Here is a 23,935-nt window from a genome sequence, read left to right as displayed (position 1 = left end):
CCATTGTGATTTCTTTGAATTTGTAGAGAATCTGTGTTTTGTCTCTGGAAAAGAACCTTTGTGTGTTTGGGGAGGGGGGTGGTTATTGTTTGTTTGTTTTTAATGTTGCTGTGTTTAACTATACTATATGGTGTCTTTTAAACTTTTTATTGTGTTTGTTAGAATACTGTATTTTCTCTTTTTCGAATAATAATATAATATATATTTAGTATGTATCCCCCCAAAAAAAATTCTCTAGGACTATTATTATTCCTTCTCCTCTTCTCTGAGACAGCATCTTACCATGCAGTGCTAGTGGGCCTGGAACTCACAGAGATCCACCTGCCTCTGACTCCCCAAGTGCTAAGATTAAAGGCGTGCGCCACCACACTCACCCTAAAATTACCCATCCTGAGAGAGGGAGACAAACTGCATTTTAAAGAAAAACTGCGTTTCTAATAGTAATAGGATAGAAGCTGAAATAAGTTTGTTAGGATTCTGTACATGCGCAGCTCCAGGTCTTGTCTGTTGTCTTACATCATCAGCGGGCAACTGTGTCTCCGCCTTAAAAAGTCCATACCCCCTCTCTCTCTCTCTCTCTCTCTCTCTCTCTCTCTCTCTCTCTCTCTCTCTCTCTCTCTCTCTCTTTCTCTCTCTGCGCCTCTCTCTCCGTTCCCTCTCTGCCAGGCCTGGCTTCTCCTGTCCTATCCCCTCTTCTCTCTAATAAAGCCCATTCTAACTCTGGTAACCATGGCTCGTGTGACTCTTCCACCAAACAACCAACACCGTTTATCCTTTCAAAGTTTCAGTAAAACTTAAAATAGCCTTCAAAATAGCTCTTAGGGAAATGTAAATAACCAGCTAGGACCCTGGCCAAGGCGACCCCACCAGGGTGGGAAGGCTGCTGGCCAAGAAGTAGTTATGATAAACAACATCTGATGGGCTCAAATGTGCTTGGACAATGTCTTCAATAGCTGTTGTTGATGAAAAAATTCTCCTGGACCCAACCAGTAACCTAATCTTGTCACACCAAAGCTTGTACTTCCCCAGCTTGGGTTTTTTCCTTTAAAAACCCCTCACCCTGAGAGCTCAGGGCCGTCCTCCTTCACCTGGCTAGACAGTGTGTTGGACTCCAAGCCTGGGCTTGTAATAAACCCCTTTGTGTTTGCATCAGATATTGGCTCTGTGGTGGTCTTGTTTGGGGGCAGGGGGTGCGGGGGTCTCGAGAGACGTGAGCATTACAATACTTGTCACTTCTGGTCACTTGTTAACTCTGTGCCCTGCTGTCAAGGAGTCAGGTGGGACTGGGTTCTCAGGGGAAGACAGTAAGGAACGATCTACTCCCAAGCACACGGAAAGAATTCGGGTACTGTGGGTGGTGGAATTGAGGGCAATATCTTCTCGCTGGCTGTTGGCAGGATGCCATCTTCAGGATTAAGGCAGGATCTCTTTTATATGGATCTCCCTGACATCACTATTTGTTTTCATCAAAGACGGCAAGGGAGAAATCTCCTGGCACTGGATTCTTCCGTCATCATTTTTGCTGTTGTTTGTTTTGGGTTTTTTTTTTTAATCATCTTTATTTTTCTAACGTCCTTTATTTGCTACATTATCCTGACAGAGCTCAAAGCTGTGTTCATTCACAGTGCAGTTCCTGCAGTTCACAACTGTGAATGGCCTCACGATAACGTCATGCTTTTGATTCGCTCCTGTGAAAAGAACAAGTCTTAATGGAGTTCATCTCTGAAGATGGTGTAAGCTCAAACAACCACCTGAGCTGTACACTCTGCTCTGAAGTCCAGTGGCTTTGGAATCAAAGATGAGCGTAGGACTATAATGTTCCTGTGCACCGTCCATTGCCAACCAAGCCGCTTGCTTTAGGTTCTGGGTATCCTGAGGAATCCTTTTACATATCGTCACTCAATCATTCTTTCACCTAACATTCCCTATTGAGTTTAGGAGTAAAAGGAACCTTCGGCTTCAGGTCCCTACTCAATTTTCCACCCACCCAGCCTTCCTCCCCAGGGTTCTTGGCAGCAGATGCTCTTTCAGAGTGCCCAGCACTAGAGCAATGGAGCAGAGCTATTTGCCATGTTCCGGTGAAGGGCAAGAAGTTCAATGAGTTACGTTTTCTTGATAATGTATAGAATGTCAAGTATAGTCACTTTGTCACACAAGAGGAGAGAGTATATGGTAGATGTGGACAGAGTCACCTGGTCACTCTCCATAGGAACACTTCAGGATGATGTATTCATTGTTCTAGAATCTGAAGAGTCGTACCTCTCATCATAATCATCCTCTGCGTAGATGGACTGCTCCGTCACAATTGTCTCCCATAGCTGGAGATGAGATCAGAGGGTCCTCTGTGGTGCGGAAGGGGGGGGGGAGTACCGGCAAGCTCCACAGATGATGGTGGAGTTACTGGGTAATGAACCCACATATCGGGACCTCAGCTGGTATCGTTGTGACAACATCGTAGTAAAATTGATGGGCAAAAGGTCTCGTCTGGCTTCTCGCCGAAGTGTTTCTCAACATCAGCAGATGCAAGCAACTGGGAGAAACAGTGCTGCAGGCCAAGGAAGTAGAGGTGACATCACTGGAGTCTGCAGAAATACACGGTGTCAAGGACACCAGAGCCGAACTCACCCATCACCTGTACGAGACGATGGGATAAGGAACTCAGAGGACTTTTGGGGGCAGCATGTGGCTCTCTGGTTCTGCACAGTCTTCTGGACAAAGAAGCTAACCTCAGGGGCGTTCACAGGGTTGCCTGGTAACTGGTCCTGCAGCTGTTCAGACTGAGACTCAACACTGTGGGCTTCTGGTCAGTGGAAGAGTTAACACTTCAAGCTGGGGCCTCGGCTTTCAAGCTGAAGGGCAGAGACATGATCCGCCAGCTGGGCTTTCATCAGGAGGCGACCCTGCTCCATGTAGTACATTGGGGCTGTTGGGGCAGCTCTAAGGACTACCTACCACTCTGTCCTGCACGGTGTACCTCACTCATTGACGCTTTCTTACTGAAGTAACGCTCATGAAGTTACATACCACCATTCTTATTAAGACAATTAGAGTATAAGGATGCCAGGTGGTGGTGATACAAACCTTTAAACCCAGCCCTTCGGAGGCAGAAGCAGGAAGATCTATGTGAGTTCGAAGCCAGCCTGGTCTACCAAGGGAGTTCCATGACAGTCAGGCTGTTACACAGAGAAACCCTGTCTCAAAAAACCAAAACCAAAACCAAAAAAAAAAAAAAAAAAAAAAAAAGATAGACAGAAAAGAAAAGAGTATAAGGAGCCCTTTATTTTTGTCCAGCAACCAAGATTGGGCTAACGCCTCAGAAAAACTTTTGGTACAGAAGCTGGGACTACAGTGGTTTTGAAGGCTAAAGACCACAACGGTCTGTAACTACATCAATCTTAGACGAGGGTCAGGGTAACTTTGCAACATGTGTTTTGGCAGAACATAGTTTTATTACAGACACAACATGACAATTGATTTACACCCTTTCCAGTTACTCTAGTTTAGCTTGTTCAAACATTAATTACTTGGGTTAATACATCAGGACCACAGTCAGAGTCACGGAAAATCCCAAACGTGTTGCCAAGACTGGCATGGCTGTTGAGGGTGGGGGTGGGATAGAGTGTTGATTGTGTCTAAGCACACCCAAATAGAGCCAGGACAAGATGGTGTTACCTTTGTCACTTTGTTGACCCATTTCTTTCAGGTACTTTCCAACCCTGGCTTTTGGCTAAAGGGTACATATTGGGTCCGGAGGATAAGTGGCTTAGTCAAGGCAGTCTTTTTCTTATAATTTTTAAAAAGCAATTATTATACTTGGCCCCACAGCAAGTCCTATGCAAAGGAAGAGTATAGAGCCAGAGGGAGCAGGGAGGAGGCTTGCGAGCCATGGGTTCCGATCAGTCTGGAGTACCAGATGGTATTTGACTCATGTGCCTGTTGTCTTCTATCCAGGCTATCTCTAATCTTCTGTAAAGTCTCTTTCATGAGTCCTGATTTGTTTTTTTAAAGATTTATTTATTATGTGTACAGTGTTTGCCTGCAGGCCAGAAGAGGGCACCAGATCTCATTACAGATGGTTGTGAGCCACCATGTTGTTGCTGGGAATTGAACTCAGGACCTCTGGAAGAACGGCCAGCGCTCTTAACCGCTGAGCCATCTCTCCGGTCCGAGTTCTGATTTGTTAGCATGGAAGCAACGAGCCTCACACAGAACCCCACCCTCACCTCCAGGCATGAAGATCAAGTCTAAACCTTCCTAGTTTGGGTTTTGTTTTTGATTTGTTTTTCCAGACAGGGTTTTTCCGTGTAGCCCTGGCTGTCCTAGAACTCACTCTGTAGACCAGGCTGGCCTCGAACTCAGAGATCTACCTATCTCTGCCCTCCAAGTGCTGGGATTAAAGGCTTGCACCACCCCCTGGCTCTTGCCAGTTTGGGAAGACTACTTCTGCCAAGGAGTCTACTTAGGCACAAGGTGTATCAACAGAAAACCGGAGATGTCCAATGTCTGCATCCATCTGGTGACTCATCTGTTTTAAGCCCTCTTCCTTTCTGATTAGGGCTAGAGTATGTAAGGCAGAGAGGTTCCTGCCACCCCCACCGCCACTAACATTGGGAAGAGGAATGGGATGGCCCTCCCATGCCTCCTGTAGGGTTGTCTGAGGGAGAATAAAAGATGGCCCCTTCTGGTTCAGAACATGTGATGGTGGTCTGGGTGCAGACAGGCAGAGCAGTTGGAGGTCACAGCTGTAGGATTCTCTGCCCCCTGACATAGTCATTGAGGGTCAGGCCTTTAAACAGAGGTAGCCATGCTGTGCCATTCCAGGCTGGTTGTAATTTAAAAGGTGGTGGTCAGACACTGCAGGAGTCCAGTTAGGGGTGGAGTAGCATAGCCCCAGGGGTTGATAAACATGGGTCCTGCAGCTGCAGGGGCTTTAGGCTCCCATAAGACAAGGGAGGTAGGAAGACAGCTAGAGACTTATCCAATTGGGAATCTGACCAGGAGGGCATAGAGGATAAGGTATTGTCATCTACTTTGTATGGTAAGACACCACCCATTGGCCATTTGCCCCCATAGAGGTTCTTCACAGTGTGAGGGGCTGTCACTGTCAGCCTAGAGTGAGCTTGTCAGCTTCCCTTCCTAGTGTAATGATTTCAGCTATAGCTTCAAATAGGACGGTCAATCTGAGGCCGCCAGATCCAAACACTTAGCTATGCTATGGGCCTCCACCAAGGCCCCAGGATCTGAGTTGACACCCTTTGTGAGGCCCTGAGTCTCATGAACAAAAAGGTGAGACAGTTTAGTGACATCTCATAGAATGAAACCTGGCACTAGGGTTAGGGCCTGCTTTAGCTCTTCAAAACACAGCTCCTCTGCCTCTGGCCTGTTTAAAGGCTGGTCTCCTGTGACAGAACCAAGAGGCTGGGCCATTTGTGCAAACCCTGGAATCCAGAGCCTGCAATAATCTGCTGGCTCCAGAAATCGCTGTACCTCCTACTTGGTTTGGAATGTGCAAAGCTAGAGGATGGCCTTCCTTCTGGGTGGCACCGAGAGTTCACCTACCTTGAACAAGCTTGTACCCCAGACAGGGAACTTCCATCTGGCAAAGCTGGGCCTTCTTCACAGAGACTCACTAGCCTAATGTCTGGAGCAGCCTGAGCAAATTTCTCTCACACAGGTGGTTGTGTTGGTGGCTGCCAGAAAGAGGTTATTTACATACTGGAGAGAATGGAGTCAGGGTGGGACATTGAATCCTATCAAGTCTTTCTAAAATGCTTCCCCCAAAGAGCATATAAGAATGTTTAATCCCTTGGGGTGGTTGTGTCCAGGTTAGCTGATTTATTTCACAGGACATTAGATATGTTCATTCAAAGGTAAATATGGGCTGGTTCCCCAGAACCAGGGAAATGGAAAACAAAATATCCTTAAGGTCCAGGACCGTATGGACCTGGTGATCAGGTGGGATGAGACTGAGCAACGTTTATGGGTGTGGAATAGTAGGATGAATGGTCTCAGTCTGCTTCTTTACCTCCCAGAGATCCTGGACTGGGGAGTAACCTGAGGTCCCCAGCTTAAGGACCAGGAAAGGCATATTCCAGGTTGACTGGCAGAGAGGGAGGATGTTTGCTTCCAACAGCCTCCTGATGTGAGGAGCAGTTCCTAGTCTAGCCTTCTGGTTCCTGAGATACTGCAGGACCCTTACACGTGTGACCTTAGTCAAGAGACGTGCCACAACGGGTGGGTGGTGTGCCCCCAAACCCAGAGGATCTGTCTCAGCCCATACCGTAGGAAACTGTCAGTGCAGGTCCCAGAGCAGGTTTCCAGGATCTGTGTTTGCCTCTGCTGTGGAGTCTGGAAGGACTACGATTTATTCAGACAGCGGGGGAGTTAAGCTGGTAGGCAAGTGCCAGGGAAATTCTAGTCTCCTGGGGAGTAAAGGTGATGGTTGTACCTCATTTTCCAAGATCTCTGCCCAGAAGGGGAAAGGGACAATCTGGGACCACTACAAAGAAGTGTCACTTATTTGTGGCCCAGGTTAATTGTTCTTTCAGGTGTGAGGGAGGTGTGAGGTGGCAGTTCCTAACTGTGCTACTGGCTCCCTGAACTTCCTTCCTCTTATTCATAAATGGCCCCATCAGACACTGGCCTCTGCCCCAGTGTCTACCAAGAACAGAACTGGGGAGCCTCTTACTGATGCTGCAGCCAAGGGCTCTTGGAGGCCTAAGAGAGCAGAGCCCTGGTTCCTTCCTTCCGATTGTTGTGCAGCTCCCTTGTGGTCAGGAGAGTCCAAGCTTGGACATTCACTCCTCCAGTGTCCTTCTTCCTTGCTACAGGCACAGGGGTCCCTTTCCAGTGCAGGGTTCCCCAGTCTTCCCACTGTTTGTGTTGGGGTGGGTCTCTTCTCTGGGTACGAGCCATTGGGGGCTCAGGAGAGCTTCCTGGAATGCAGTCATCACGATTTTTTTCTGTCTGTGTGTGACTTGATCAGTGGTCACGGCAGCTTGGTTTTGTTTCTCAGCATCTCAGCTACAGAAAAACCTTTGGGCCACCTCTGTAAGCTAGGAGGTATTCATTCCAGCTAACCCCTCTAGCTTTTGTAGTTTTCTGCAGGTATCAGGAGCAGACTGAGTTACAAAGCCCAGATTTAATGCCCTAGTGTTTTCTGGAGCCAGCGGGTTGAAAGGCATGTAAACTTGAAAGCCTTCCTGTAATCATCGGAGGAGCATACCCTGGAGATTCCTCCAGTCCCTGGAGAACCTTAGTTGTCTTAAACAAATAAATTATTGGGTATTTGAGCTGAACCCCAAATCCCAGACATAAGGTAGCAGCGAAAAGGGATTAAGTCTTGAGAACTGGTGGACATATTTTAAGCTTTGCAGCTCAGATATTTTAAGCATTGCAGCTCGGATGGAAAGGTATCCCTGGCAGTCAGGAGCCAAGAAATACCACAAAGTCACTGTAAGCATTACAGCTCTGCTCCTATGGAAGTGTTATAGCTCTACTCTGCTCTGGTGAAAGTTGTTACAGCTGAACTCTGTCTGCTCCAGCAAAAGTGTCACACTACACAACAAACTTCACTCAAGAGATTTATTGGAAGGGAAAAATCCAGGAGAGCGGCTGCCTCTGCCAGGGTGAAAAGCAGGACCAAACTGAACAGAATACCTGCCCGGCTTATATAGGGGGTGGGGGGTGGGGGTGGGGGGGAAACAGAGCTTTCCAGGGTGGCTTGGGACTGGTAGATTTTTGTGGCCTGATTCAGGGGCAAGCTCAGGGATTGGTGGTGTTCTTCCCCTGGCCCTTTTACCCTACACATATTGGGGTCTCAATAAGGGCAGTTGGATGGGGAGACATCTTCAAAATTGTGCAGCCTCTCAGCTCCCATTGGTACCAGCAGCCAAGGACAGAAGGCCCTTCTTTGCCTCTGCCCCTGGTTCGAGTTTCCACTGAAGTACACAGAATCATAAGGAGTTGTTGACAGTCATCCCAGGTGAGGCGGTGGGAACAGGGAACAAATTCTAGGAGAAAAGTCAGGGCTCTGGATTTTTTTCAGAAAGGGGAGTTGGGGGTTTTGCAGTTATACAGATTTGAAGTAAAAAGGAGACATAGACTAGGAAGGGCCATTGCTTCCCTCCGAGTCTCCTCTCTCTCCTTGAATCCCCCTCTGACTCAGGACGGAGAGAGCTTCTCCCAATGGAAAGGCAGAGGCTAGGTCTAAGGAATCTGGAGCACAGAGGAGACCTCAAGCAGGACGTCACTGGGGATGAAGGAAGGGGAGGAAATGGGATGATGTCATCAGAAGGGATTGTGATGGTCATAGAGGGAGAAGTGGTGGAGGAGACAGGGGTCTAGGTCCAAAGAAGGAAGTGGGGAAGAGGGTAGAGGGCAGAGTAGAAATAGAAATGAACAAACTGGGGAGTAAAACATAACAATAGCATCTGGGGATTAGATGGTGAGAATCAAAAGTTGATGATATTCTAAGTCTGGCATATACAAATGATGCCTTGGCAGTAAATGCACCCACTGAGGTGGGGCTGTTGACACACGGTAAATTGAAAGTGGGCGGGCTAGTTCCACAACTGCAGAGACTTAACCACGTCCCTTGAGAAACCAACTTTTTTGACGAATGCTGAACTTTTTTTTCTTACAAAGAACTGACAGCTGAAGTGTGTGGAAACTGGCCCAATACCTTCAATTCTGCTCATATGAGTTTTTAGGATTGCAGATAGTCTCTGGATACACCACCATTGGAATGAATGCGTGTACAGCCAGGATCCTGATCTAAAAATACAGCTTTCATATTGTGTGACGACAAACGATGAGTTTGGGGAGGGCAAAATCATGGCTAAAAGCCATATACTCAAGCCTACAGTAAAGAAATTTGGGCTGAAGCTGCATGGAGGTAACTGTGCAGACAAGGGAGAGAGATCCACGGTCAGCGTCTTGCACGTCCCACTCTCCGGTACTGTGGAATCTAACCACAGAAGAGGCACCCTTTTCTCTCGCGAGAGAGAGGAATCCCGCTTTGCTGCTGAGCCACGCGTGGGCCCACCTGCCGAGAAACTGGGGTCTGGCTGCGCGCAGGAGCTTCTGGGAGTCGTAGTTTCTGGCTTTGCCCCGCAGAATGTCACGCATGCGCGACTCGGAGCTAACCCGAGAAGTTGGTAGCCTTTTGTCAGGCCCGGGATGGGTGGTGAGTTGGCTTGGTGGGATGCTGCGGTGGTCCAGTGGTCGTTCCGCGCCAGGTGGGACTGGAGTTCGCAGTTCCTGAGCTTCGTCCCCTCCCCGCCCCACGCGCCGGCCGGGATCGCTCTCTGCCGGACCGGGTGCAGATGGGAGCAGAGGGCGGAGTTGGGCGCGAGGCGCGGTTGTCGGTACCTACCTATGCCATCTCTCAGCTGCTTGGTCCCCCAAGGACAGCTCCAGGCGCCAAGGACAGGCATGTGAGGACCCAGATTCAGGATGCTTTCCCTGGTTTCCAGGTCCCACGTGATCCGAGTGACGCTCTCCGCAGAGCTGAAGAGGGAAGAAGCCCTTCGAGGGCTCTGTGGACGACTAACTGCGAACCAGAGAAGAGCGGAACCTTAGGGACATTGAAGAGGCGGTGATCGTGGAGATGGATTTGGTTGAAGTGCCCCAGAAAAGAGGTAGAGTTACTCATGGGTTGGTTCTGTCTGCATCGTGGAAAAGTTGAATTCTTCCCTTTGAAGGGAAAACCCACCTTTGCCTTGAGTTAGGTGGCTCTTGGGGAAAGAGGGCGACTTGTCAACACTGTCTTGAGGAGAAGTGGGCTCTGGGGAGTTGCACCACTTGCTATGAGGGTCAGTCCCCATCCACTTAAGTGTGCTGCACAGGTGTGTACCCCCAGTGGGGACATTGTCACAATTTAGTCCTAAGTTCTTCCAAATTTCTGTCCCATCCTGGTTTCCATCGTGGATACAAGAATTCGGCTTTGTAGTTGACAAAAATATTTTTCCACACCTATTATCCCACTGTGTCCGCACAGTTATGGTACCGTTTCAACACAGATAACTCAGAATGTGTTTAACAGGCACAGAAGTGTGGGGCTGACTTCAATACTACTAGACCAGTGTATCTTGCACTGTGACCTGTGCCAGAATTCCCTCCAGGGGTGCTTGTCAGATTTCTAGATGTCACCTCACACTCAACCAATCACAATTTGGAGGTGAGATCTAGCAGGGTACATCTTAAGTAAGCTTTAAGAGGATTTTTTTTTTAACTAAAATTTTAGGTAGATTATGATGGGAACTTACTTATTCTAGTTTGTAGACCAGAGAGTTCTGTTTTCTGGGATGTGTTAAGCTCAGAGAAGCTAAGTTCCTGGGCATATTCCACAGGACTGGAAAGTACCAGTTTGCTTTGGATTCCCTGCAGTCTTTAACTGGGAATGCGTTGAGGGTGGTGAAGGGGGTTTTAGATTGTAATCTGAGTAGCGAGCCGGGTCTAGACCTTGTCACTACTGTTTCCTTGCCCTTAGCTCTGTCTTCCCAGGATTCTCTTCTTTCCCAAGAAAAGAGTGCCGAAGGAGAAATGGCCGCCCTGAGACTCACAGCCAAGTCCCAGGTGAGTCTCCGTGGGTTAAGATCAAATTCCATCTTGTGTCTCGGAGCACGGATGCACTCCCTTTTTGATGTGGGATTTCTTTGTCCACAGAGCCCATCTAGAGACCTGAGTTCTAACTCTAAGAGACTAATGGACTCAGTAGGAAATATTTTCCACTTACTCATAGTACCTCTCTTCTCCATGTAGTATTTATTGTCTCTCTGCAGGCAGGTAAGCCACATTTCTCTTCTTCACCCTCCCCACCCCATGCTAGTTTCTGTATTTGGTAATGTGGAAAGCTATTTTAAGGGTAATACTGTACGTAGTTCTTAAAGCTTGCATTTCTCTAAGGGAAACAGCGCACATGTGACTGTAAGTAGGAACTTAAGAAAACAGTGATTAGAATAATAATACATACTCAGTTAAAGCTGATCCTGGAAGAAGAAAGCCTCTAAAGGCTTAAAAACTCAGGGTCAGGAACCAGTCCTCCCTGCGGATGAATCTGGAGTGTTGGGTCTGGTTCCTCTCACTTTGAAGTATTGGGTCTACAGTGTCCTATTACTACTTTGTGTCCCTCCCACAAAGAGCGAGGGTGTCAAGGGAGAATTATTGGCTATGGACTGATGGTGGTTGTACTAATTACTGTGTGCATGTTGCATTCTACAGCCCAAAGATTCCTCAGTCAGCCTCCGCTAGATATAATGCCTGTGGAAGTGACTTCTGGCCCTTTTTTATACTTTCTCAACGGCCCTGTGAGTCTCACAGACTTTACTAACCCAAGAGACTTAAGATATTCATCTTAAGCTGGCTTGTGCAAAACGAGGTCTTTATTGACCCACGTGACTGAAAGTCCAGGTCTGGCGAGGGGAAGGATTTCGGCAGTAACTGGAGAGCTAGCTTGTCCATTTTGTTGACCTTTTTCTAAAACTCTACAAGGCCTGCTCTTAAATAGGCTTTTCTTCTAGTGTCCTTGTCAAACAAGGGGAGGCTTGCATCTTCAAGGTTGAAGGTTAGCTGTTCCGCTAGTGCTGGGATTACTTCTAGCAGCATGGAAGGCCTTATCCTACACCATTATCGGTGTTGGCCAAGAGTAGCAGTTTGTGGAGTATACCAGTGCACACATACATAGACACATTCCGCCCCTGACTCCAACGGATCGGTTCTGCCTGATCTCCACGGGCTTGAGTGGCCCAGCACAGAGGCACAGACAAATCAGGGTACAGGTACCAAAAGAAGAGTGAACAGTTGGTGCATTTCAATACTTTCATACTAGACTGAAGACTGTTATGTTATATCATCGTGGTGGATTGGCTCTTTTATGGATGTTTTTTAAGTCTGTCCTTTTTTTAATTTTACTAGATTTTATTTAATGCTAATGTTGGAACTTTTGTGTTCAAATCTGCCTGAGTTGGTTAATTTTTTTAATCTTACTAGATTTAGAAAATATGTATATTAGTTTTAGTTCTTACTGATTTGATAAGCAGCACAGAACATAGAAGTATATAGGTATGATAACTTTCTTCCCCAAATCAGCCCCTCCCCTCTTTCTACAGAGATCACTGTCTGGTGTATATTTTCCTGTATTTTGTTGACTTTAGAGTACTGAATCCAGATGACACGTGACACACTGTCTTTCCTTCCATTTCCCTCCCTGCGGTGTTTTGGTTAACCTGTTCTGTAAATAGGGTAGAGCTTTCAACAAGACCATGTTATAAGGAGCTCTGCTCCCGCAGTGTGTGTGTGGTGCTGTTTCTCCTCCTGAGCTTTTCCTGCCTTGCCTATAACAGTTTTCATCTTTGCTGTTCTGTTTTTTGTTCTGTTTTTCCGTTGAATTGATGAGCAGTTTATTTCTACTGAGTGTTGACTGAGCTCTGTGTATCCAGATTCTGGGGTCGAGGTCACATTTTGTTTTTTATGAAGTCTTTTGTATTTAGTGGCTGCTTGGGGGTGGGGGGATTGCCTGTTATTTCATTCTTGAAAGATGATTCTTTGATTTCTAAAATCTCAAACTATTTTGGAAACTTTACTTTGAGAAAAATATAGACATAGGAAAGGTTACACATAACAGCACAGAGATCTCTTGTCTCCGTTTCATTGAAACTCCAGAAGTCAACATTTTACTTTGCCTTAATCTCGTTTCTGGAATTGGGACGTTAACGTTGGCATAATACAGTGACCTTTGGCCTTTCCCAGATTTCCCAGCTGTCTTATTTTTCTGTGTATAAAATTTCTGCTTCTGTCTTTTAATGCTCTTTCTGTTGTTCTGTTTTAGCCATTTAGCCTTGGACTTTGCATTTTGCTTCTTTATTTTTATGTTCCAATATAGTTTTACAATTATCATCAGGTATAGCTTTATTCTTATTTGGGAATTTACTAAAATCTACTTTGTTGGCTTTTGCAAATGCTTCATGGATGTTTAAATAGAAGGTGCCTTGTGTCCAATTAAGCATTTGTGACACATTTGTTTCTGCAACATCTGCATTATAATTCTTCTGAAGACTGTGACATGCTTTGTGTGTATTAAGGACTTATAGGAGAAGTATGCAGACATCCTTTTTTTCCTCCCTCAGTACTTATATCTTATTTACTTTTTTGACAGAAAAATGAGAGTCTCTCTGGTGCAAGCAGTCTTATTTCTGTTGAGTCTTACAGTGAGCCTGGTATAGAGTGAAAGTACATAGACAATTTGAGATCTAAACACTATTAGAAAACCCATCACTTCTCTTGTTGAGTGTGTCTCAGCCATGTGCATTGTTTCATCAGGAACAGAATGGAAGGAAGGGGCGTTGTTTTAGTCAGGGTTCTCTAGAAGAACAGAACGGACAGAATGAAGATATAGAAAGGGATTTATTAGAGTGGCTTACAGGCTACAGTCCAGCTAGTCCAGCAGTGGCTGCCTCCTGACAGAAAGTTCAAGAATCCAGTAGTTGTCCAGTCCATGAGGGTAGCCATCTCAGCTGGTCTTCAGTAGATGTCAGGATCCCAAAGAAGTAGGCTCTGCTGCCAGTGAAGGAATGCCTCAGCAGCGGGATATAGAACTCGCCAGTAAGAGTGAGGGCAAGCAGGCAAAAAGCAAAAGCTTCCTTGTCCCATGTTTTTATACCAGCCACCGTGAGAAAGGGTGGTCCAGACTTAGGGTGGGTCTTCTGACCTTTTAAGGTGGGACTTCCTGCGCCAAATGATCCAGCTAACAAAAAATCCCTCACAGGTGTACGCAGATGCTTGGGTTTATAGTTAATTCTAGAGGTGGTCAAGTCGGCAACCAAGAATAGCCATCACAGGTATCGACTGAAAGATCGTGAAAACAAGTGTATTTGTGTCTTAGGAGACTGTGACATTCAAGGATGTGGCCATGGACTTGACACCAGAGGAATGGGGGCAACTGGATCCTGCACACAGGGACGTGATGCTGGAGAACTACAGGAGCCTGGTCTCACTTTGTAAGAACAGCTTCTTCCCTTGACTCTGAAACCCACTCGCGGGGCTGACATTACTTCGTGAAAAGGAAATGCATTAACAAGCCTTCACTCCTCATTTACAAGTCATAACGCATTTCTTTTTGGCATTGAGGAAAATGTTTTGTTTTGCTGGATCCTGAGGATTGAATCTGAGTCTTGCACAGGCTGAGTGTACACACTGCCACTGAGCTCTATCCCACCTCATTCTGTTCTAAGTCCCTGGTGAACTGTTCAGGCTTCTGGTTTATCAAGAATCAAATGACAGCCTAACATTCACTGGCTTCATGGGGAGGAACCTAGGGAAGCAAAGGTGTCATTGGAATTTTATTTGTTTGTTTAAAGTCAGCTGGCTTGTCATTTGCCATCTTACCTATTAATTTAGGAGACCCCTATGTGGCCGAGGAGGCAGCAGCTCTGGGGTTAAGTTTTTCTTCAGTTAGCTCGAGAGATGAGCAAAGAAAGGAGATGCTTTTATTTTGAAAATTCAACTAATGGGCATATACCCATCAGATAAAAGGTATAGAGCAGGGAGAGGCAGTGCTTGTGGCCCATTTTGGATCCTGCGTGCATTGCTCTGTGTGTGTGCACATGTGGGGGGGGGGTGTTTGTTTATTTGAGGGTGATACAGGCTGTGGTGGCCCATGTCAAAACGCCATGTAATAAATCCCCAAAGAAATTTTAGTAACTGAAAAAGAAAGGAAAACTATTAGAAGATTAAAAACTCTAGTTCCACAGTCACAGTTTTGGGGTGCCACTGAAGTCCCATATTATTCATATTCTTTTCTGAACTGAAGATTAATTAATCTGCGTTATTGTTCTCTAGCCCCACAGACAATAAGGAAATGAGACGCCTTCTTTCCCTCTACAACAGACAAGTTTGTCTTTATAAACTCAGTTTAACTTTGCACCAGTCTTAGACTCTGGCAGATACTCTAAGCCCCACTGAGAGGTCTTTCCTGCCTCTCTCCAGATGGCCTTGCCACGTCTTGTCTAGGTGAAGGGCATGGAACTAAATTCCAGTAGAGATCTTTGTGCCCTCCGTAAATACTTGTTTCGTTCATGTTACTCTCTTCCTTTCCTTTTCTTTTTAATAAATAGGGCTTCCCGTTTCCAAACCTGAGGACTATAATTTGGACGCTGGAAAAGAACTACTGGAGCTTGAGGAAAACCCTCCCAAATGCAGTTACTCAGGTAGGTGAACTCAACAGGTGCCTCCGTCCGTCAGAAGAGTGAGTAGGAAGCACTTTGCAGAGCTTGAGAGAGAGTATTAGACACGCCTTGGGTGCCTTGATTTTCAAAGTAGTTTAAAGTTTGAAGCTTTTAAAATATATAAATCAAAATAAAATAAAATAACCATCACCAAAATTAAAATTGTTTATGTCACTTTCTGCTCCTTTCTTCTTTCCTCTTTTTTTTTTTTGCAACAGTAAAAATACATAAAAGCACTATAATGTGTGTGTGAATTTTCACAAGTTGAACACATTCATGTAACTACTGCCTAGATCAAGAAAGCACCAGTCTCCTGAGAAGCACCCCGTGCCCGGTGTTCAGTCACCTCTCTCCCAGGGGTCACCTTATCTCGGCATGTGACACCATAGTTAGTTCTGATTGGTGTTGGACCTCATTTAAATGGAATCATTGTATATTCTTTTGAGATTGGCTCCCTTCTCTGAGCTTTCACAGTGAGATGCACCCACATTGTGGCATGTTGCTGAGATTAGTTCATTCTTAGTGCTGTGTAACCTTTCATTATTCCAGTATCCCGGTTTACCCATTCTCTTGAAGACAGGTATTTGGAGAGTGTGCAGTTTGGGTTGTATGAATATTGCTCCTATGTACATTCTTTCACATGGCTTTTGATGAACACGTACTTTTTTGTGTGTGTGTGTGTGTGTGTGTGTGTGTGTGTGTGAAATGTAGATATTGCCAAAGAGGGTTTACAAAAACCTTCCCACTTGCATTTCTGTTGAGAGAAGTTACAACTTCCAGTTGTAACAATATTATCCGTGTTTATTTTAGCCATTCCTATGGCTACGTGATGTCTTTTACTTTTTAAGAAATAAATATTTGAGAGATTCAAGCTGGGCAGTGGTAGCACATGTCTTTAATCCCAGCCCTTGGGAGGCAGAACCAGGAGATCTCTGTGAGTTTGAGGCCAGCCTGGTCTAGAGAGTGAGTTCCACGACAGGAACCAAAACTACACAGAGAAACCCTGTCTAGAAAAAAAAAAAAAAAAAAAAAAATGTAGAGATTCAGATAAAGTCCTCTCATTCTTTCGTTCTCTAGAAGGGACCACTTTGTCTTGAGGTTGGTGTGAACCTTCTTGTTTTGCACGGACAGGGATATGTATGCACATGCGCGTGTACATAAAATGTCTATCTCATTGTTACAATTGTTCTTCTGTAATCGATGGTTAAGCTCCACCATTTCATTTTGCTATCAGTCTCTATTAGTACATAATGAATTGTCTGTATTTCTTTTAAACAACATGGAGTGTGGAGTAAGTGCATTGTGTGCAGAAACTGGACAGTTTGTTGTTAATTTTCGCCCATTAGCAGAGTTGTGTGACTGTCTTTTATTACTCATGTTCCTCTTGAGAGCTGACGTCAAAGTAGATGGCTGGAAGAAGATAGATGGGTCTTCAAGTGTCACATAGGGTTTCATTAGGTTTGTTAAGGTCTTTTCTCCATCTTGTCCACCAGTTGACTTAGTGGCTCTTGTCCATCTTATGATGTTTTTCATTTGCATCTCTCTGAGTACTAAATATGAACCGTGTAAGTGTTTGTGACTCTTGCCTGTTCTAGCCTCCTTGATTTGCTGCAGCTATTTTTAAGTTTAGATTCTAATATATGATAGTGGTCATGTTAGAAATAAGAAGGAATTGATTCTTCCAGTGTGGGGCATAATGAGTAGGCCCCAAATTTAGTATATTAAACTTTTAAATTTTAAGGTCAGATTTACTGATTTCTGTTTTTTCAATTCTGGGGTTGGAACCCAAAGCCTTGGAAAGGGTAGGCAAGCACTCTACCCTTGAGTTACATGCCTAGCTCATTTTAGGGGCCAGAGAGATGCCTCAGAAGTTAGAAGTACATACTGCTCTTGTCGACGACCTGAGCATGATTCCCAGCACCAGGTCGAAAGCCTCTGGCCACTGGGGGCATCTGACTCACACATACATACCCAGATGTAGACACACATACAAAATTAAAGATATATCTTTTAAAAACATTTGTTTTGACTTTCTGTGTATGGGTGTGGGTCTGGTGAGAGAGTTGGATCCCCTGGTACTAGAGTTTTAGAGTGTTATGAGCCTGCCTGTAGGTGCTGGGAACTGAACCTGGGTCTTCTTCCATAGCAGCAAGTGCCCTTAACCACTGAGTTGTCTTTCTAGCCCCAACCTTTACTAATTTGGGGGTTGGGGAGGTTATACACAGGGTTTCTCTGTGTAATAGTTCTGGCTCTCTTAGAACTCACTATGTAAACCAGGTTGGCTTCTGCCTCCCTGAGTACTGGGATTAAAGGTGTGTGCCCCCACACCTGGCTAAGTCCTTGCTATTTTAAGTTTACTTTATGTGAATTGTTTTGTCATACCAGTGTCAGAAATATAATCTGAATTTTATTATAAAATATTCAAGTTTTGTTGTGCAGGTATTTATTTTTGTAAGTCATGTGAAGTGGATCTTTTTCATGCTTACAGCCTGTTGTAGCTAGAGTTTTCCTCCCTGGCCCACAGTCAGGACAAATCTCTCTCACCTGCCAGTCCCACAGCCGCTCAGACCCAACCAAGTAAACACAGAGACTTATATTGCTTACAAACTGTATGGCCGTGGCAGGCTTCTTGCTAACTGTTCTTATATCTTAAATTAATCCATTTCTATAAATCTATACCTTGCCACATGGCTCGTGGTTTACCGGCATCTTCACATGCTGTTTGTCATCGTGGCTTGCGCCTGGCAGTGTCTCTGACTCAGCCTTCCACTTCCCAGCTTTATTCTCTTCCTTGTCCCGCCTATACTTCCTGCCTGGCCATTGGCCAATCAGTGATTTATTTATTGACCAATCAGCAACACAGTTGACATACAGACCATCCCACAGCAGCCTATTATTTAATATTATTGTTATTATTTATTATTAATCCAGCATCATTTATTGAGTAATCCTTTATCAGTGATTTGTAATGCTACCTTTTGGTAAACCCAGTTGTAGTCAGACTTTCCTTTGGGCTACCAGCTCACAAATAATGACATGGAAAGTTATTATGAAAACTTGGCCTTAGCTTAGGCTTTTCCCTAACTAGCTCTTATAACTTAAATTAACATGTTTTTATTAATCTATGTTCTGCCATGTGGCTCGGTTACCTCTCCTCTGTACCGTATGTCCAACTTCTTCAGTGTCTCTGGCATCTCTGTTGTGCCTAGATTCATCCCAGTGTTCCTCTCTCTGCCTGGAAATAACACTTAGCTTTCCTGCCTAGCTATTGGCCATTCATCTCCTTATTAAAGCAATCACAGTGACATATCTTCACACAGTGCAAACAAATATTCTGCAACACCCAGTTCATACATATATACATATATACATATATGTGTGTGTATATATGTGTGTGTGTATATATATATGTATATATATGTGTGTGTATATATATATATATATGTATTTGAATTTCTTTCTAGGTTTATTTGTCTATGTTTGAGGACCATACTATTTTAATTACTATACTGAATAGTATTTATAATAACATAGTATTATACTACTATACTACATATCATTAAATGTATATATACTTAGCTATACAACTTTGTATGTGGTTTCCTAGATATTGTAACAGAAGATATTCTACAAAATGTGGTTCTTACTATCCAGACCTAATGCACTCATTGCCTGCTCCTCCACTGACACATTTTTCATCTTTTTCCCTCCTCTTGTTATATTTCTGACCATCTTTCCCCCATCTGATTCTCCTGGATAGAGTCTATTCATTTTCATATTTATTTCCCTCAATTTTCTTCTTTTTTGCAATCCTTCCAATAAGAGTGTCAGATCTACTAATTCCACAAAGCCGTGCTTTCATCTTCATTAATTCTTACCTGTTACAGAACTGTGTTTTTGTTAAGCACAGAAAACAATTTGCATTTGCAATGTCTTTGCAGATGTGGAAACTAGGCCTGAGAACAAGGATTCAACTTCAGTACAAGACTTTTCCACAGAAGCAGCATACCAGGTTACAAGAGCAGAAAAACTGACAGAAAATACTGTTTATGACTCCAGCTTGGAAACAGCTCACAATTGTGAGCATTGGTTAGAGCATCAGCAAGGAAATCAGGAAAAGCACTTAAGACAAATGCTCCCTCACATGAACTCCCTCCCTGTGGAAAAAGATAGTGACTGTGATATATATTGGGAAAATTGCAATCAGAAACCACTCCTTATGACTGACGAGAGAGTTCCCAAAGGATCCTATGACTTTCATACACTTGGGAAAAGATTGAAGCGGAAATCAAACTTAATGAAAAAGCAGAGACTTTATAAAGAGAAAAAACCTCATAAATGTGATGACTGTGGTGAACTCTTCACTTACCATTCAGTGCTTATTCGACACCAGCGAGTACATACTGGAGAGAAACCCTATACCTGCAGTGAATGTGGGAAATCCTTCAGCCACAGAGCCAATTTAACTAAACACCAGAGAACTCATACTAGAATTCTCTTCAAGTGTAGTGAATGCAAGAAAACCTTCATAGAAAGTTCATCCCTTGCTATACATCAAAGAATTCACGTTGGAGAGAGACCTTATGAATGCAGTGAGTGTGGGAAAGGTTTTAACCGAAGTACACATCTTGCACAGCATCAGTTGATTCATACTGGGGTGAAGCCTTATGAATGTAATGAATGTGATAAAGCTTTCATTCACTCATCAGCACTCATTAAACATCAACGAACTCATACTGGAGAGAAACCCTATAAATGTCAGGAGTGTGGGAAGGCCTTTAGCCATTGCTCATCCCTTACTAAGCACCAGAGAGTTCATACGGGAGAAAAGCCATATGAGTGTAGCGAATGTGGGAAAACTTTCAGTCAGAGCACACACCTTGTTCAGCACCAGAGAATTCACACTGGAGAAAAGCCTTATGAATGTAATGAATGTGGGAAAACATTTAGCCGGAGCTCAAATTTTGCTAAACATCAAAGAATTCATATTGGAAAGAAACCCTACAAGTGTGGTGAGTGTGGTAAAGCCTTCATCCATTCATCAGCACTTATTCAACACCAGAGAACTCATACCGGAGAGAAACCTTTTAGATGTAATGACTGTGGGAAGAGCTTTAAATGCAGCTCATCCCTCATCCGACATCAAAGAGTTCACACTGAAGAGCAACCCTGAAAACGTACTGAGTGTTAAGAAATGGAAGTTGGCTTTATCACTGTGTTTAATATTTGAATGTTTAAATAGAAGGTACCTAATGTGACCCTCAAGAGCATTGTATATGTATATGATTTCACTTGTCTGGTGTATAACTTTGAACAACAGATAATGAAAACCTCTGGCTCTGGATCTCAAAATTTTTTCCTCCCAGTTTTCCAAATACGCATTTTTTTTTTAAATTCTGGCTATAGATCTCAAAATTTTTATTTCCAATTTTTGAATTACCCTATTTTTTTTAATTCAAGAAATGTTTGGGAGACACTAGTGCTGTGAACATTGTAAAACCTGGTTTCCCCTGCTTAGTAAGAGCAGGGCCTGCTGGAGGCTTTCATTTCATAAGGAAGTCTTGTTTTGTAGGTTAGGCTTGAGACTTACAGCCTTACCCTCGGGAAGACACAAAGTTGTTCCTCTGAACTCAAAGACAAACACATGCTATCATTTCCTTAGAGAGTAATTTCTGTGTTAGAAAGTAAAGGCTGGGAAGTAAAAGTTGCTTAGGATTCCATCCCCTAGAGAGTGCTGTCTAATTTGATGAACATAACTAAAATCTATTTCTCATAAGTTCTAAGCTAGGTTTACATGAACGCCATTGGCCATTGATTCACATGAATCACACTGTTATCCCTTTGTTTTGAGGATTCATTTTCTTGTTCCCTTGGAGTTACCCTAAAGTACTTAGTGGATCCGAGTCTTCACTTGACTGTTTGCCAGGGTCCTCTCTTCTCATCTTGGGCACTGATTGAGCCCTCCGTTTTTATAGTCAGACCTTCAGGGAGAGTTCATCCCACCACATCATTCAGCTCTCTGTGAACGGTCCTGTGTCACTTTGAGAAAACTCCCTAAGTGTGTTGCAGTTTGAATATGTCTGAAAAGTTGATAGGGGTCAGTGTGTTATTTTATCTGGGGTCCCAGTCAAGAAGAGAGCTGAAGCAACTGTGAGACATCATGGCATACTTTCCCGACAAGTATTGGAAAAGCTCGTGGGACAGCCCTGAAGTGGTGTACCTGAAGATAAACATCTTTCTATCTTCTGTTTATCTGGCTTTCATGTCTTATTCATATAAGTTTGTTATTCCATCCATTAGTTGGTCGTTATCCCTGACCTCTTAAGTAAACATGGCATGAAATCCTAGTGATCTCTTAGTGTCAGTGACAGGGGTGACCAAAAGCCAGTGAGAGGATGGGAAACACAAAAACAAAAGCTCAAGTAAGTATTTAGTAAAACAATTACAAGTTATATGAGAAGAAAGTATAGAAAAATTATAGGAAAACAGTAATTGCAGTTTTTTAGTTTCTCGTCTCTTGGGTCCTACCCTTCCAGTTCATGTGCTTGCCTTCCCTCTATCATTCATTTCAGTACACTTTGCATTTTGTGACTGAAAGAAGCTAGGGGCTAGTTTAAAGAAGTGGTGGTCATGGAAAACACTGTCTGGTGGGTGAATGGAGTATAAATTCAGTAGTGATGGAAACCATGGGAAGTAAGGGTAAAGGATTCTTCATAAAGACATTTTGGAATGAACAGAAACTCACTTAAGGAGGTTAAGTTGGGTGGAAAGGCTTAGGGTATGTCATGGTTAGGGTTTCTATAGGTATGATGAAACACCATGATCAAAAGCAATTTGGGGAGGAAAGGGTTTATTTTGGCTGATGCTTCTATATGATGGTTCATCATCAAAGGAAATCAAGACAGGAACTCAAGCAGGGCGGGAACCTGGAGGCAGGAGCTGATGCAGAGGCCATGGAGGGGTGTTGCTTACTGGCTTGCTCTCCATGGCTTTCTTTGCTCAGCCTGCTTTCTTAGAGAACCCAGGACCACCAGCCCAGAGATGGCATCACCCACAGTGAGCTGGGCCCTCACCCATCAGTCACCAATTAAAAAATGTCCTACAGCTTGATCTTAGGGAGGCATTTTCTCAATTGAGGTTCTCTCCTTTCAGATGACTCACTTGAGTCAAGTTGACATAAGAAAGCAGCCCTTATTGAAGAAAACCAAAGGGTTGACTGAACTACCCAACATTTTCCAGCATTATCTTTGCTATTCTTTTTCAATGAAACATCAATTGAAGTGGGTATGCTTACTCAACATTATACATTTTAAAAAAACTGTACAAATCTGGCAGGTAACTAGTTTGGTTATCAAGTCTTTCATAGTTGTTATTTTCTCATGTATATTTTCACTTTTAAAAAAAAAAAACAAACAGAAAATCTCACGGTGGGAGCTCCATGTCCATGTTTTCTCTTTTTCTCTCCTGTCTTAGACTCTATTGCTATGATAAAACATCATGACCAAAAGCAACATGGAGAGGAAAGGTTTTATTTCAGCTTGTGTGTTCTAATCACAGTCCACCATGAAGAGATGTCAGAGCTGGAACTCAAGGAAGGAACCTAGAGGCAGGAACTGATGCAGAGGTCATGGAGTAGTACTGCTTAATAGCTTGCTCCCCATGCTTTGCTCAGCCTGCTTTCTTATGCTGTTCAGAACCACCCACTCAGGTGTGGCATATGTATGTATAAGATCTGCACAAGTTCAACCCAGGTAAAATCTCAACACTAAGAAGGGAAGTGGCCACAAATTTCCACTCCCAAACAAATAGGTATTCACAATTGATACCTGCTGCCACGCCCCCACGGCAATTGAGCCCGAAATCTGGTGGGGGAAGTTGGGATGAACACAGCACACAGCAGTTAAGTTGCAAGCATCAGGACTCTTTTATTCTTTCTTCCCCATCTTATACACCCTTTCAGAAGGAGGAACAAACACAATTGTTTACCAAGCACCCAAGGTCAAGGAAAGGCCAGCATGCCCCAAAAAGCCACAGCTGCCAAACCACGAGATGTACCGATCAGCAAAACATCTGCGGAACAGCCTGACCTCAGCACACTCAGAACAGGGGAGGTGGGGGCAGTCTTAGAGGGGTCAGAGCCATTCTGATCCCAACAACCTGCTAGGAAAGGAAAAGCAGTTGTCTCCAATGAGTGTCACTAGGTGTGCCAACCACACTCCAGAGCACACCCCATGCACAGGAGTAGTTGGCCAGCACAAAATGGACTCTGGTTTGGTTCTGGTTTGGTTTGTTGTTGCTTTGTTTGTTTGTTTTTTCTTTGTTTTGGTATTTTTGTCATGTTGTTTGGTTTATTTTCTTTTTTATTGAGGGGGATTTGATAGAGAGAGGAGAGAGAGCACATGAAGTTGGGTGGGGAAGATCTGGGAGGAGTTGAGGGAAGGAAAAGAATATATTATATGGAAAAGCTTTGAATTATGCTGGCTACGCATAATATGTTCATACCTTACTTCCCTCCCATCTTCTCAGCTCGCCCATAAATATGTTACTCCCATATCAGAAAAGTGCATGTCTGTGAAAGAATCTACTCTGTGAAACCAGAGATTCAGGCATTGTTAAATCAGGAATTGTTTACACTCTACCATTGTTTCCTCTGTATTGGTTGTATTTTCCTCAGTCTATACTACGGAGACAAATTCATCTATTAGGAACTC

At 44.1% G+C, this 23,935-nt stretch overlaps 1 protein-coding gene across 5 annotated transcripts; it reads left to right on the top strand.

The window, feature by feature from the left end:
- Nucleotides 1-8,314: 8,314 nt before the first annotated feature.
- Znf286a (zinc finger protein 286A) lies at nt 8,315-20,556 on the top strand. 5 transcript variants are annotated; one of them, XM_059270902.1, is made up of 6 exons: nt 8,315-8,446; nt 9,477-9,641; nt 10,493-10,578; nt 13,883-13,997; nt 15,114-15,206; nt 19,166-20,556. In XM_059270902.1, the coding sequence occupies exons 2-6, from the start codon at nt 9,611-9,613 to the stop codon at nt 20,395-20,397; spliced, it is 1,557 nt and encodes a 518-aa protein (XP_059126885.1). In that variant the 5' UTR covers nt 8,315-8,446; nt 9,477-9,610; the 3' UTR covers nt 20,398-20,556. The 5 variants fall into 5 exon arrangements, with proteins under 5 accessions (XP_059126885.1, XP_059126884.1, XP_059126883.1 ...); XM_059270901.1 differs by lacking the exon at nt 8,315-8,446 and adding an exon at nt 8,453-9,154; XM_059270900.1 differs by lacking the exon at nt 8,315-8,446 and adding an exon at nt 8,453-9,187.
- The last annotated feature ends 3,379 nt before the right edge of the window (nt 20,557-23,935 follow it).

This window comes from Peromyscus eremicus, chromosome 8a (assembly GCF_949786415.1).
Source record: "Peromyscus eremicus chromosome 8a, PerEre_H2_v1, whole genome shotgun sequence".
NCBI classification, from domain to species: Eukaryota; Metazoa; Chordata; class Mammalia; order Rodentia; family Cricetidae; genus Peromyscus; species Peromyscus eremicus.
Note: the sequence above shows the minus strand (reverse complement) of the source record. Positions and strands in the feature narration are given on the sequence as shown.

Excerpts from the sequence above, each read along its gene's own strand:
- Znf286a (XM_059270902.1), top strand. The coding sequence starts at position 9,611 with ATGGATTTGGTTGAAGTGCCCCAGAAAAGAG. Across the intron at positions 9,642-10,492 it reads TGAAGTGCCCCAGAAAAGAG|CTCTGTCTTCCCAGGATTCT; the intron begins GTAGAGTTACTC and ends CCTTGCCCTTAG. Across the intron at positions 15,207-19,165 it reads TCCCAAATGCAGTTACTCAG|ATGTGGAAACTAGGCCTGAG; the intron begins GTAGGTGAACTC and ends ATGTCTTTGCAG.